We start from the raw sequence: 15,755 nt of genomic DNA, 5'->3' as shown, positions 1-15,755 counted from the left end.
AAGACACAGCCTCCAGTCCGTTCTTTCACCTGCAGTCATTCCGTGAAGTGCAGACTTATTCTGGGGCTGAATGTGAGTCCTTGATGGAATGATGATGGTCATTCTCAAATTAATGCCATTGTGTGTGTGTGTGTGTGTGTGTGTGTGTGTGTGTGTGTGTGAAGTAATCACGATCTGCCCACGGACCACATCAGCACCGGGAGATGTTGATACATCAAGCACGGCCTGACCTTAAAGGAGTCCTGTGCCTGGCAAGCGTTTTGATGCGACAGCCTGCGCCACAGTACATCTAGAGGCGCTGTTGAAACGCTTAGGCCGACTCGGAGCGGCTGCTCGGAGCGTTTCTGTCAAACCTCCTTTGAACCGGACTGACACCATTTGTCCCAACCTGAGCTCCTCTGAACGGCTAACAGACTCACGCTGGAATACTCTGCAGAGTGAAGTGATCTGGTCTTCAACAACAGGTCAGAGCAGACCAGGAGAGAGCCATTCCATTACTGCGTAGTCTAATCATTCTTTATTTCTCCTAAGAAATGAAGACTGCCTGCATTGCAGTGTTACCGGACATTACCGATCATTACCGAAATGCAGGTTTTTCCCGTTTTAAAAAGCCTGCAGCCGGTGCCGTGTGACGGTGCTCGTATGGGTTCACTAGTACAATTCAGCGGGACACGGGTGGCGAGCGAGGGGAAGCGTGTGGGTGATCTCTGTGGCCACAAGGCCGAGTGTGGCGTAGAGTCCGTCATTCACAGGCAGAGCAGCTGAGCAGGTATCCGTTATCGAGAGTCATAGCAAGACCGACGGGGGTCAACGTTGGCTGAATGGAGGAGAATATCTGTGTTGGTAAAACACATCAAGCGGCCGACTGGCTCACAATGACTGGAGGGGGTTGTCAGCTTACTGATCCGCCTCCCCACGGCCTCAAAGTTCCTCTTCAAAGGCTTCGTCTGACGGACTGAATTGGAGCAAACTGGGTGAATTCAATCGAAAACCAATATTTGATTTCAATGAGCTGGTAATAAAAATGCATTCTGGTTGTCTTGATTGTGCCCACGTTGGGGATTGGATTGAACATGCAAATTATTAAAGCGGGGATGACTAAGTTGTCAACAAAGGTGGTGTGACCCAGGTCATCGTTACTGCGACATGGAGTCAAGTGGTTCTCTTAAGAATGTGATCACGCTGAACGGAATGCATTAACGAGGGTTTCCGATCCGTTAAAGCAGGTGTAAATGAAAAGAGGAGTGGGGGGGGGGGGGGGGTAACTCCAAAGTTTATAGAGGGAAATTTTAGAGGAAGATCTTAAGTATCAAGCACAACCTTTCATTATTAAAGGCTACTATATTACTCGTAGTCATATTTTTTTAACTAAGCAACCAATCTACTTCCTGTTTGCACCGGCACCCCCATGCCCAGTGTACGTGAGGAGTCACGTGATGTTCATCTTCAGGCTCGTTAGTCTCCACAGAAATCATGTAGAAAACGATGCTTTAACGGCGTGTTGATGGAGGTCGTTTTTGTTTGGAATTAAAGACGCATTAGTGTGGATGCAGCCTTAGTTGCCACATAACTTCCTCAGTTGACACACGCCATACACGTCATTATTTCAGCCCAAAACCACAATATTTTCCTAAACCTAATAAAGTAGTGTTTTTTTAGGTTTTTTTTTAATCAAAGGCTAAATCTTTACCTCAACCTAATCAAGCAGTTTTGCCTAAACACCGCATGACCTGACCGCTCATGTTGCTGTACATTCTTCGGGAAAAAGCATGAAAAAAATAACAAAATAACTTTTCCTAAGATAACCCAACCGTTGTTTGAGGATGTGTTGCACAAGTTAGGACAAGTCAAGACACGGCTGCTTGTCAAATCTAGGAAAGTTCAAGAACTTGATCAGTTCAATCGCTTTAGACCACTCGACAAGGTTTGTGGTGTTGATACTGATCACCGTCCCATGAATCTGCACACTTCTAATGCACTGCAGTAAATCATGTGGTTGTCAAACAAGTATCCATTTTGGATGTTTGGACCAGGAGCCTTGAGGAATGCAGTTGAAGAGGCAGAGTAGAGGATCATTTGCGGTTCAGGAAGACCTTGAGAGAAAGGGTCACTTCATCTCACAGCTCTTTAAGTACAGGAACATCACCAGACCATACGATACAAAGTCTTGCTGACAATGCCGACATGCATCAAACAAGCCCATTCTATTCATTCTCTATTCATTCGTTCAAAACAACCCATTCCACCCCGAGGGTTCTCCCCGGATTGCCTTGAAGGGCACTCCATCTACCCACCTGGGAGCCATTCAACAATCTGTAGATCTGGGAAGCAATTCGTTCTTTCTCCCTAATCACGTTTTGCAGATCTGCATAGCAACTGTCAAAATGATTGAGTCAGGGATGTTTTATATCTGATTTATGGTTCATGCGAATCTCCTCTTTGGATCTATTTCCCTTTTAGTTTTTAATGTGGAAATAAGAGTTGGCCAGGGCGAGCTATTCTCTGCTCCCCTTTTGTAAATGTCTTTAAGTAAACTACTACTTTATTGATTATAATTCCAGTTCACAGCATTGTATGGCTATGTTGCATTGTATTGGGGATATATTCCATAAATAATGTTGATATATAAATGGGTATTCTGTCTCTTTCTGTGTTCTTTGTCTTTCTTGACAAGGGCCTTCAGGATTTGGGTATGCTGGCGTTTATAATTGATCTTTCTATTAACAATTAAGTAGAAAATGTCTCAGCTCCAAATAGGCCATTAAAAACCTCCAGGGTCTCACGGCCTTTTACCCACCGATTAACATTCAGATATTCCCCTTTTTTGATTGCATTTATTGCCTCAAAAAGCTTCCAATCATTTAAGGTAAGATTTAGCATCACACACATGTCTCAAATTCTCATTCTTTCTTCAGACACTTGTCCCACGCCCTATTGCCTCCAGCTCTACCGTAATGCTGTATCATTTAACCTGAGCTCTGACGGTCATTTGTTGGAGATTTTCCCTGTAGTGTGGGCCAAGCCACATATGTGCACCATTAAGCCAGGGCCACTCTTAGTCACCTTGATTTGAGAATGAGTATTTAATCCCACGGATTATTTAATCCTCACTCTGATGAACAATTAATCAGACATTCTGCATTACTTCCTCTATTTTCACTATTACCACCATTCTGCACTAATATCTCAAATCCATTGTCCATTTTTTTTCTTGTTTATTTGTATATTCTATGTACGTACGTTGAGAGCAATGTGAAAACCGGAGTCACATTCAATGCGTACGCATACATGGCCAATAAAGCTGACTCTGGATTATATGCATTACGGCCAGCAACCGGATATAAGCCTTTTAACATTAAATTAGGTAAGACTAAAAATGTAATTTACATTAACTTATTAATAGCAATCAGCTGTGAAATCTGTGATGATTGGGCCTGTGGCTCCCAGTCAGGTTCTGCTCCGACATTTTCTGTTCTTACAAAACGACACAATGCAGAAGCACTCCAGATCAGGCAATAAATAAGGTCAATGGGCAAATAGCACTGCTTTAAAGCCGCGGGAGTAAAGAGTTGGGCTCTAATTTGCTTTTGCTTTTATCTGGTGATCGGCACGTCTGGGTGATGCTGCTGTATGTGCATTCGATGAGTTTCCATTCACATTCCCCAGCCCCTAACTATCACAGTTCTAACCCTTGCCTTCAACAGAACCTGATTCTGACCGGAACCCTCACGACAAGTCTAAACCCTCAAGCAGCACTGAAGACCAGCCAAAAATATCTTCCTTTTGCACACATGTCCTCAGTCCCCAAGTCTAACAAACACTGAGCTATCGGGGTTAGCAGCAGTATTTGTGTAAATGCATGCTTGTGCTGTGTGTGTGAGTGCTGTGTGTGTGTGTGTGTGTGTGTGTATATATCTGTGCATGCTACTGTGAGCACTGCATCTTTGTTAGTATTTGTATCCATATCTGTTCCATAGAGGACAGCCCATTCTTCTCTGAGGAGCTGCCCTGCTTTCAAAAGACTAAAATAAATCCTCACGTACTCTCTGTGTGTCTCTCACTGTGTCTCATTATGTTTGAAATAGATGTTTGACCATGGCATTATGTCAATAAAGAAAGTCAATGTATGAACTATATGTTATTAGAAAATATCTAGTTGTATGAATATTAATGGTTGTGGCGCAGTCTCATTGCACAATACTTGAGAATATTAAATCCAGTCCACCATGTAAAATGTAGCGCCATTGACTGGTCGCCTGATGATCGGACTGAAGAACCATTTTGATTCATTGTGTTGGATGTGGGGATCATATGGATGGAGGGGTGACTATTTTGGTATATTTTGCCTCAACCAATCAATAGTGAGTTATATGTTTTTTTTGTTATTTCACAGAAGCTGCGTTAGCAGTTGGTTGAAGCACCTCACCTGGAACCAGGGTGTCTCCATGTTAATGATATCTTCATAGCTTCAATGTACTCAATAGACGTCATGCTGTGTTGAAGAAGACTTGAAACTAGAGATTGAGACCATAAACTCATGTTTACAATGTTTACTGAGGGAATAAATCAAGAGAGAAGTAGAGTCATTTTAGACTAGACTTCTATACAACCAGAGGAGTCGCCCCCTGGTGGACACTAGATGCACATCTAACCAACATCTAATTGTTCCTCACTCTCAGATCAATTCACAATCTAAATATTCTCAAAGACAAAAGAAACTATCTTTAATATCAATGAAAGAAATAAAGAAAAACAAATCCACTCATTAAGTTGAAAAGTTAAATATATAAACGTATACAATCTGCCTGACAATTCAGCATCCTGAAGTCATCCAGACCAGACATTTTACAAATATCCCAAACTCTCCAAACATTTGTATTTTATTTCTTACATGTTGATTGAACACAGCCTTATTTCAAATAATTTACTTTGTATGTGATTGGATGAGAATAGGTTATTTTACTTGATGTTGGGAATGTTGTCTGATCATATAAATACTAAACATTGTTTACATGTTTTCTATTGTTGTTCAAATGCATTCTATTACAATATAGCCTACTTCTTGTTAAGGTCAGTTCTTAATTCATTTCATCTTTTTTTTTTCATTCTTTCTTGCTCATGTAAAAATACAAATAAAACAGGTGGTGAGATGATGAGGTGTTTTAATTTTTTAAATACCTATCCAGCTGCTGTGTGTCAAACCTGTGAGACAACCACTCCGGCTGCTCGTGAAGATTAACACATCTATAAGTCCACGGAGAGTGGCTCAGGAACTTATCTGGACTTAAAAGACTCCAACTTTCACATTTCTGCGGGAAGTTCCTTCCACTTATTTGCTTCAATCATTTCTGAAGGAACGTTTTATTTTTCATGACATTTAAAAAGGTTTGACTAAATTGAGTTTGGCAGCTGGATTAAAAGGCGGACTGAGACACGGCAGCAGGAAAGAGAGGGGGGGAGAGGGATGAAAGTCATGTGATTGCTCGATATAATATGCTTTCGTTTAAATCCATACTCGTAGCTATTAAAACATGAATTCCTCATGTCGATAAAAGCTGTTAAACACTTTCGTGTAAAAACGTGATTCGTAAAAAACAGAAATAGCTCATATGGATCCAGAAGTACAAACGTTCACAGGAGGTAGGTTACCTCTTGTGTGTGTGTGTGTGTGTGTGTGTGTGTGTGTGTGTGTGTGTGTGTGTGTGTGTGTGTGTGTGTCCCACACTGCCCACACAGCGCTAGAAATACCCCCGGCAGACTGAACCAGCTCATAGTTTGAAATGTCATGTTATTAGCAAATACTGTAACTATCCCAGATAGAGAGCGAGAGAGAGAGATCCATCACCATCAAGCCATCCATCCATCTCCATACCCATCCATCCATCTCTATACCCATCCATCCATCTCTATACCCATCCATCTCTATACCCATCCATCCATCTCTATACCCATCCATCTCCATACCCATCCATCCATCTCTATACCCATCCATCCATCTCTATACCCATCCATCTCCATACCCATCCATCCATCTCTATACCCATCCATCTCCATACCCATCCATCCATCTCTATACCCATCCATCCATCTCTATACCATCCATCTCTATACCCATCCATCCATCTCTATACCCATCCATCTCCATACCCATCCATCCATCTCTATACCCATCCATCCATCTCTATACCCATCCATCCATCTCCATACCCATCCATCCATCTCTATACCCATCCATCCATCTCCATACCCATCCATCCATCTCTATACCCATCCATCCATCTCTATACCCATCCATCTCTATACCCATCCATCTCTATACCCATCCATCCATCTCCATACCCATCCATCCATCTCTATACCCATCCATCCATCTCTATACCCATCCATCTCTATACCCATCCATCTCTATACCCATCCATCTCTATACCCATCCATCCATCTCCATACCCATCCATCCATCTCTATACCCATCCATCCATCTCCATACCCATCCATCCATCTCTATACCCATCCATCCATCTCTATACCCATCCATCCATCTCCATACCCATCCATCCATCTCTATACCCATCCATCTCTATACCCATCCATCTCTATACCCATCCATCTCTATACCCATCCATCTCTATACCCATCCATCCATCTCTATACCCATCCATCTCTATACCCATCCATCCATCTCTATACCCATCCATCCATCTATCTCTATACCCATTCATCCATCCATCCATCTCTATACCCATCCATCCATCTCTATACCCATCCATCCATCTCTATACCCATCCATCTCTATACCCATCCATCTCTATACCAATCCATCCATTGCTATAGCCATCCATACATCCCTCTATCTATCTATCCATCCATCTCTATATCCATGATGGATGGATGAAACCACAGACCAACATAATTACTATCAGAATAATCAGAACTAGCTGTTTCCCAAAACGGACAATTGAGTTGACTATGCTACAGTAGATTAGCTGAGCTCAGCTAAGTGCCGGCCAAATTGTTTTATATTATCTCTGGACACATCTTATTAAGTCCACTATATAATGTGCTTGGCTAACTCCATGTATTAGTAAATTACACAGCAGATGGTTTAACACATATTTTTTGCACACATTCATCGGCCGTTGCCGTTGTACCGATTAGAGGGTCTAACACCAGGTGTGTATGAAGTGAGAGAGTACCATCTGTTTATTGCAGTATCGTTATTCAGCGGATGGCAGTTGTCATCACCTCTGCTGTCGACAAATTGGTTTTGTATTTGCTTGAACTTCAAGGAGGTGGAGAAAAAGATGAGCTGCAGTCCAGAGCTTGTACTCACTTCACATCATTTGTCATTGGAGAAATATCGGTAGGACAAAAAACAAACAGGTACGAGATACTTTGACATGGCAGGATGTGACATGACATGACATTATACACTGTCACATGGTATCACATAGCATGAAATGAAATGACATCATGTGATTGGATGTGGTATATGGTGATGATTTTGTCCACCATTGACACAAACACTCACCCACCGATTTGGAGCGAGTTACTATCAAGGTTAAAGAATGAAAGCTGAACAAGGTCTTGAGATATTGGGTTTATGCAGGGGGCCAACCTCCAGTTCTGCCGAGTGAAGATGATGCAGAGATGTCTTAAAACGTGCATTCTCTCTAGTGTCCAGCAGGGGGCAACTCCTCTGGTTGTATAGAAGTCTAGTCTAAAATGACTCTACTTCTCTCTTGATTTATTCCCTCAGTAAACATTGTAAACATGAGTTTATGGTCTCAATCTCTAGTTTACAGTCTTCTTCAATACAGCATGATGTTCATTTAGTACATTATGCTCCATTTAGAGTCAAACAGACCATAAAGAGGGGATGCTTTAGGGCGGGGCTTACTGTGTCACTACATCACTCCTCCACATCCCGAAAAGTTCTGTCCATTGGTTGTGAAGAAAACAACATGGAGACGGCGGTAATCCAAGATAACAATGGCAAAATCGCCAAACTTGAGGCTTCATAACGGCAGTCCACAAACCAATGAGTCCCATCACAACGACTACGTCCACTTCTTATGTACGGTGTACGTGTATATGACACAAGCAAAGTGTAACATGAGCTGATATTTTCAAAAAGGAAGCATCTGTTTATAAGATTTTACAAAAGACTTTTTTAATAATTGAAGAATTGGGAGCCAACACCGTTCTGCTGGGGGCACAGGCCGTGTTGCCGGGCCCGCTGGAGAAAAGGGAGGCACGGGAGAACCAGAACCAGAACCAGGGACTACGCCTAGCACACTGTCAGACCCCTGATGCAGTAAAACACTTTCTTAAATGGAGTCTGGAGCTCGGAAACGATACCACTTCTGTCCACAGGGGCCGCCAAAATCAATTCAAAATATAAGTTCATTGTAGTGACTTTAAACTTTCCTAAGTTTGTAAAACAAAATGTAACAAATAAATACATAGATATAAATGTACTGCAGATTGTTATTAATTAATATAATAATAAATCCTGTGAAAACCTTTTGATATGCAGATATGACATCGCATCGTATGACAGGATATGATTTAATGCTGGGTTGACTTTCAGGCCAGTTTTCCTTTTATCACATCAAGGTTTGATGTGAAAACCTAAAATCTGTTTTGATGTTGTCACTTCGTTTAAGCTTTCCTCAGATTCCCGTCGCCCCTCACTGATCCTTCCTATCCGAGTCACTGCATATTCTGCATTTTGTCATGTGACGTGATCCAACCGCAGCCTCTAATCTGCCCGGTGTAGGTGAGGCTTTTCACAACTCGCTTCCTCTCCTTCCCTCTCCAGATCACGGGGCATAAAAAAATGAAAAATACCATAAAGACGGCAAAAGTCTCAAACGGCAACAGAAGCGTTGTGTCAAAGAGTTTGAAACAAGGACACGATAATCACAGGAGGAAAATAGGAAAAAGAGCATTTCACTGGAAGCTTTGAAATGGAAATGAAGTAGCATGTAGCGTGATGTCTACTGCCACTAGAGAGTGAAGAGACCCTCTTCCCTTATATTTCAGTCTTTGATATGAAGACTTGCAATGTTTCCCTGAACATGAGAGAATAGCAGTTATAAGTCTAATTATTATACTAATATGCTGATTTAGCATGGTAAGCGTTGTGGTTCTTGTGTATTTCTGCTAAAAACAGATATGGATGGAGAAAAACAAATATGCAAATTTGATATAAATGTTGATCCATGCTTAAACATGCTTACACATTCCCTCGTGGTATTTAAAGGCAACATCAGCAAATACTTCTCACGTAGAAGGTCTCTACTTTTCTTTTTGCTCATTCTTTCTCTCGGTTAAAAAGAGGATGCAACCGCCACGTATTGAAGTTGTGATCCTTGAATGTTTGGTGAAGGTGTCAAATAATGACTGCAAATCTATACATTGTATACAGAGTTATAGTGGTGTCACTACTTTTGCTGAATAAAATAAGTCCTTTAACACCAATCACACATAGAGCAGATTAACATCTTTTGTAGCTTTAAAAAGGCTTTAAAGCCTCCAGTTCTACAAAAGTGAAGCCAATGAGGAAGTGCCCTAAACGTGCATCCTCTCTAGTGACCACCAGGGGGCGACTCCTCTGGTTGTATAGAAGTCTAGTCTAAAATGACTCTACTTCTCTCTTGATTTATTCCCTCAGTAAACATTGTAAACATGAGTTTATGGTCTCAATCTCTAGTTTACAGTCTTCTTCAACACAGCATGATGTTCATTTAGTACATTGTGCTCCATTTAGAGTCAAACAGACCGATTGTTGTCCTCTTTCAGTATGGGTGTCTTGCTCCTTTGTAGGATATCTGTACCCAGGCGCCCTTTGTCTCATCATCTGTCCATGGAAATATCAACTCTGACAGTTATGTTCAAATTAAAATGTTGGGAGAATTGGGAAACAAACGTCCACCTCTTTGCGTTTGAACAGATTCTACCTATAGTGATTCAGATCTTAATCGGACCCGCCAGATGGTTTCAATAAAACCATCTGGGAAGCCATCATTGAAGGCCTCTTGATTACATGCAACAATAGCTCTTCATTGACACCCTCTCCATTCTCTGCTTTGCCCGATGGTAATTAAAAGTGTCTTTGTTGCACCCAATGAGTTTAAACTGAGAAACAGGTTTCCTGAGCCACTCACACACAGGTCAACATATCCAGTAAACATGCACGGTGGTTTGTTTTGGTGGTGGAAGTGTGGGCAAAATGTGCCGTCAGCAGCAACAGAAACAATGGTCAACTTACAGTTCGAAGAGCTGCAGATGTTCAAAGATCTGCCAGGACAAAGAGGCCAACGTGGGGTTCTTGGACAGGTTTCTGAGGAAGAGAATGAGAAAGAGAGGTGAGCAGATTCACTTCTAAACGACGACAGAGTGAGTCTTCTATCGGTGAATCTCTGGGTGTCTTCATTTGGACTTCAGATGATGAGTTTGAAGGTTCTCATTCCAGTGACATCACCAACGCAGCGTGTAGCAAAAAGATTTACAGGGACAAGAAAATCAAGGATTGTTTTACCAACATTACACACATACACACACACACACACACACACACACACTCACAGAGGAAATCACACACACAGCGGCGTTTGAACGGTCACGATTCGTTCGTTTTGGGTCACGATAACGCACAGTGGAAACACAGGTGTTCCACATGGCAGTGTGGAGACAACATGGAGAGGTGCTCAGGCTGGTGTGAGTGAATCCAAAACGTGTGTGTGTGTGTGTGTGTGTGTGTGTGTCAGTAAACGCTGCTGATGAATATCATATTCCACTCTTGACTTTTAAGAGTTCATGATTACGTTTCACAGACTCCAGTTCCTCTGGTCTGAAGCGGAATATGCAACGACCTCCACCGTCGCACCACTGCAGAGCTCCCGCTGTCACAAGTGATGCCGTTGATTCAATCATCACTCTTTGGAAGAACTTATTTCTTTGGGGAATCGTCAAAATTAGATTTTTGTTTGTTGCCGCGAATGCTCACTAGAGCAAAAAACGCTGTGTAAGGAGAAAATGTTCATAATTGATGCATTTGGCAAGTAAAATAGACAAAAGACAATTAAAGACAGTTGACAGTCTTTTGTTGTAATGCAGTGCATGAATAAAAATACTTCATTCCCTCAAAAAACAATACCTATAAACAAACACCCTAACTTAGGCCCCTACCACAGGATATGCGATACAATACTTATCATGATATAAAGGTTAAGATTCAATATGTTGCGTTATATTGCGATACTTTAAGGAAGCCGATATGTTGCGTTTTTGCGGAACACACCGCCGTACGCATACAATTGGAGAAAAACTATTTTGTTCTCATGCAATCAAACTAGTGGATCGACCACAGATCTTTGCATGTCAACCACTAATTAAAAATCTGTGTTTTTGTGAATTTATACAGCATCACAAAACATAACCACGCAACCCACGTGTGTATCAAGTGATATGTTGTAGAGATGCACGACTCTATATTCTTACACTCCTACTCTGCAAACAATTGCTTGACTGCGTCTTTTGGGGACTTGTTGACACTAATAAATACCTGGAACCTCTTCATACATTCAAGGTGGCATTAAGGTCATTGAGTTTGTCCAACCAGGGGTCGGCAACCTTTACTATCCAAAGAGCCATTTTGACTTATTTTTCACTTATGAAATCATAGAACAAGAATAAAGACAATTCTTGACATTGTATTGCTATTTCACCTGTTATAACAATAACAAACTGTTATGAAGAGGAGAATAAACTTGTTCAGTTTGCTGCAGCAGTTGAGAAATCGCTCTTTTTCTCTCTTCTCCAGCGTGATGCTGTTCAGTTCATGCTGTGTGTTTGTTCTGGAAGTGTCTTTCTACATTACATTCTTTGTTGTTTGCTAATTTCCCGCCACATATCAAGCATACAGGTGAGCCGGCATCGTTGGCAGTGAAAGCAAATGAACACGTCCACGCAGAATTGAACTCTATTTTCCTCCATGACTTTTCTTTTTGTGGATTGATCCATTGATAGTGTAGCCGAGGGTTTATGTTGCGTCAATACTTTATGATAATAAGAAACACGGGGCTCCGTAATCTGCGTTAAGACGGCAGCAACTTCATTCACTTCTCCCACACTTCATCAGAACCTCTTTTTCTCGTTCCGTCTCATCCTCCACAATAAAAGCACCAAACACATACACAGGAACACTGCTTCCTAGAGAGCTCTTAACGTGCTCAACATAAAAAGGTCTGAAAATCATAATTAGTCACCTGCAGGGAGAGGTGCTTGACAGCGACGTAGTAGGATGTGACGCACATTTTAGTTGACAAACTATTCAAACTTGTTTTATTTTGGCGGCGTGTCCAGCCCTACGGAGCGGACGTCTGAAGTCACGGTTAGCGGCTTTGAGGACTTTCCTTTTCTTATTAATGTTTCTTAACTATTGTGAAGTCCACACACATGAACTGTAAAGGAATAAGCATGGATTGCTCTCCAGAACGACACACTTCAGTCACCAGCAGAGCTACGAGTGAGAGGCGGGTGTTGACCTCATTTATTGATCCATAATCTAGTCAACTTTTATGTGTAAGTGTTCATTTTAAAGTCAACGTGATGTGAGAGAGAGAGAGAAAGAGAGAGAGAGAGAGAGAGAGAGAGAGAGAGACCCGCAGGACTCACCCGCAACATTCACATAACTGAGTCTGAAAAATACAACTTTCCATGAAAAGTTTATAGAGGAAGATCTTAAGTATCAAGGCCGACCTTTCATTCTTAAAGACGACTTTATTACTCTGTTGTATTTTCTGTAACTGAGCAACCAATCGGTTGCTGAGTTAAACAAAGTTTCAACAGGAAAACGATCTCCGTCCACACGGCGTTGTTTGTCACTGCCTTCCAAAACTACTCGTACTGTATGAATGTTTTCTGACCTGCTGCCTCTATGGATCACTATATCACTATGGATTGCAAACCGTAGTGTCCAGTGTCAAAGTCAGACATGCGTTCAACACAGTTCTTCAATCTTATAGAAATCCCACACTTCCTCTGTGGCTTCTTGGAGAGGACGGTCATTATACGCATGACCACAGAAGATCACTTGTCTTTCTTCTGGAATATCATGATACGTGACAAACCCTAGATTCCTTAATCGGTCCTAAGATGCCCTTGTGTTAATGTTTACTTAACTCGAATCCTTTAGAGAAGTGGTCTGTGAGACCTTTTGAAGGCCCATTATCTTGTGATCGTGACTTGTTAACACTGGGTAATTAGATCATTAATTAGTGAAATAACAGCTTGACTGATCATAGCTTGAGACAATTAGATGATTAAATTCAGATTTTAGATAACTGGACCATAAAGAGAAGTTAGCAACCACAGACAGATTTCTATTGTTCCAAAATCATCAACAGTTACTGGTTTTGTCAACATACTAGAAGTTAAGAAAAAGTACTTTACCAACACATTTCTACCCCAAACTCTTGGTCAGCCGTGTGACTACCGAATGTCTGAAGAGTGTCTCATGACTCGAGTATCGAGTGTGTAATGAGTCCCGTGACCAAGTCACTAAAAACTCCAGTGACTTGCAGGTTTTTTGTGACTACCACAAACTGAAGAGTAAGTTACTAACAAGTCACGTGACCGACGAGGGTCCAGCGAGTCACGTGACTAACGAGGGTCCAGCGAGTGACGTGACTAACGAGGGTCCAGCGAGTCACGTGACTAACGAGGGTCCAGCGAGTCATGTAAGTCCTTCGACACTCCCTAGTCACGTGACAAGTGAGTGCCTAATTGGAGAAGTGAGTTTCTAAGTGTCTAACGACTTACCTGACTGAGCGGGTGCCTAACGAGTGAAATGACTAGTAAGTGACCAACAAGTCACTTGACTACTGAGTGCGTAACGAGTCATGTGACAAGCGAGTGTCTAACGACCTACGTGAATAGCGAGTGACTCACGAGTCACTTGACCAGTGAGTCACATGACAAAAGAAGTCAACATCAACTTTTAGGTGAAAGTCCTACATGACCCAACCACGACCCCTCCCACCTGCACTAAACAGCAGAGCAGAACCTGCTACATGTTCTCCTCTTCATCTGTGACACACAATTAGAGCACGTTGACTACGGTCCTTTAGCTGAGAGGTTAGAGAGTGGAGCCGGAGCCGAGGAAGACGAGGGAGGGACAGAAATAGAATAACAGCAAGTGAGACGAAAAACAAAACACAGAGGGAGAGAGAGGAAGACAAACGAGGAGAAGGAGGTGACACTGATGGTGAGAATGAGAAAGAGACTCGCGGGAGAACATCAGGAGAGACGTGTGGTTTCTTTCCAGAGTCACTTTCAAACTTGGTCAACAGGAGATGAGCAGATAACACACACACACACACACACACACACACACACACACACACACACATACACACACACACACGTGCGCTGTGACAAATTGTCTCACAACATTAGTACATCATAGGGACAAGAGGAAGAATGTCCTCTCTGTGTCTGGGGAATGATTCTCTTCCTTTGATTGCATCTGACTGAGACACCGTCCAACAGATCTGATGCACTCCTGTGTCCCAATTCCATATAATACTCACATTTTTGAGTTTTTAGGTATTATACGCAAGTATTTGTACTCCGTGTGTATAGCTAGTGGTAACTAGGCTGAAGCCTTTTCTCAGAAATGAGTCAATGCTAACTGCTAACAGCAACCGGCTCTTCAAGGTTCACCTAACTGGGTTTTGTACCATGGAAAACAACACAAATGGAGCATGCAGTTGAACATTTTGTATTTGTATGGAACGATGCTGCGTTTCACAATCTCTCCCAGTCACAGACCGGTCTACAGCCCACCCCAGGACGGAGTCACTTTTACGTCCACCTCACTCTCCGTTCCCCGACCCCCACAGGAGAACCTTTCCTCTTTGAGGTGGAAAGTGTCCGACCAGCAGCCACAGGGTCGGACGTCCCTTTTGGACGTGATCGTTGTACTTTCTCTCTCTTCCTTTGGCCTCCAGGATTACAGATGCAAACATGAAAAGGGAAGTGCTACTTGGTATGTCGCGTACATCGTGAAAATGCAGGTCGCTTACTCACACAATGTGCGAGCGTTGACCCAACCACCGCGATGGAGTTTGTGTGCTTCGGGTGTCTTCTCCGTAAGACGGCCGGAGTGAAACGCAGCAGCTACACAAATCACAGTCCTTACAAGCTGCCCAGATGAGGGAGCCCATGGCGCTAATTACAAAACCAATGAAACAATGACTCACAGGCCCATCTATGGGACGTAGGGGCCCCTTCATGGCTTGGAGGGTTCTTCGGCGCTAGTTTTAACACTGCGCATGACTGATTCTGCCCAGGAAAGCGTCTGACACTACCACTGCATCATCAGTAACAGGAGTCAGTAGTGTTTGTACGGGATTGTAGCCGCTCAAGCCGAGATGACATATTCCGAGTGAGTTATCGTGCAAACGCCGAGCGCCTGAATTAGGTGCCAGCATGCATATCCACAACAGGATTACACTCCGAATTATGAGCAAACACACACACACACACACACACACACACACACACACACAGGAGTCTCTCTCCCGGAGGGCTGAGTGCAAACATGTGTAGATATCAGCTGTGAAGAATGGATCTTCAGCTTGTTTTTGGAGTCGTTTGGTCCCAGAGGTTTGGACTTGCCATGCTCATAAATCAAGATCACATGCATGTTACTGAAGACGCCTACGCTGGGAATCAACATTCTTTGT

General features: G+C 42.5%; 1 protein-coding gene across 1 annotated transcript in view; it reads right to left on the bottom strand.

Annotated features, from left to right (window-relative positions):
* LOC137880902 (NT-3 growth factor receptor-like) overlaps positions 1-15,755 on the bottom strand; it is a 189,845-nt gene that overhangs the window by 105,784 nt on the left and 68,306 nt on the right. The window contains exon 4 of the mRNA XM_068722473.1: positions 10,274-10,345. Within this exon, the coding sequence (XP_068578574.1) occupies positions 10,274-10,345 (72 nt within the window). The remainder of the gene's footprint in view (positions 1-10,273; positions 10,346-15,755) is intronic.

This window comes from Cebidichthys violaceus, unplaced genomic scaffold (genome assembly GCF_023349555.1).
Source record: "Cebidichthys violaceus isolate CVI_PGR_0920_01 unplaced genomic scaffold, fCebVio1.0.p SCAF_3, whole genome shotgun sequence".
NCBI classification, from domain to species: domain Eukaryota; kingdom Metazoa; phylum Chordata; class Actinopteri; order Perciformes; family Stichaeidae; genus Cebidichthys; species Cebidichthys violaceus.
Note: the sequence above shows the minus strand (reverse complement) of the source record. Positions and strands in the feature narration are given on the sequence as shown.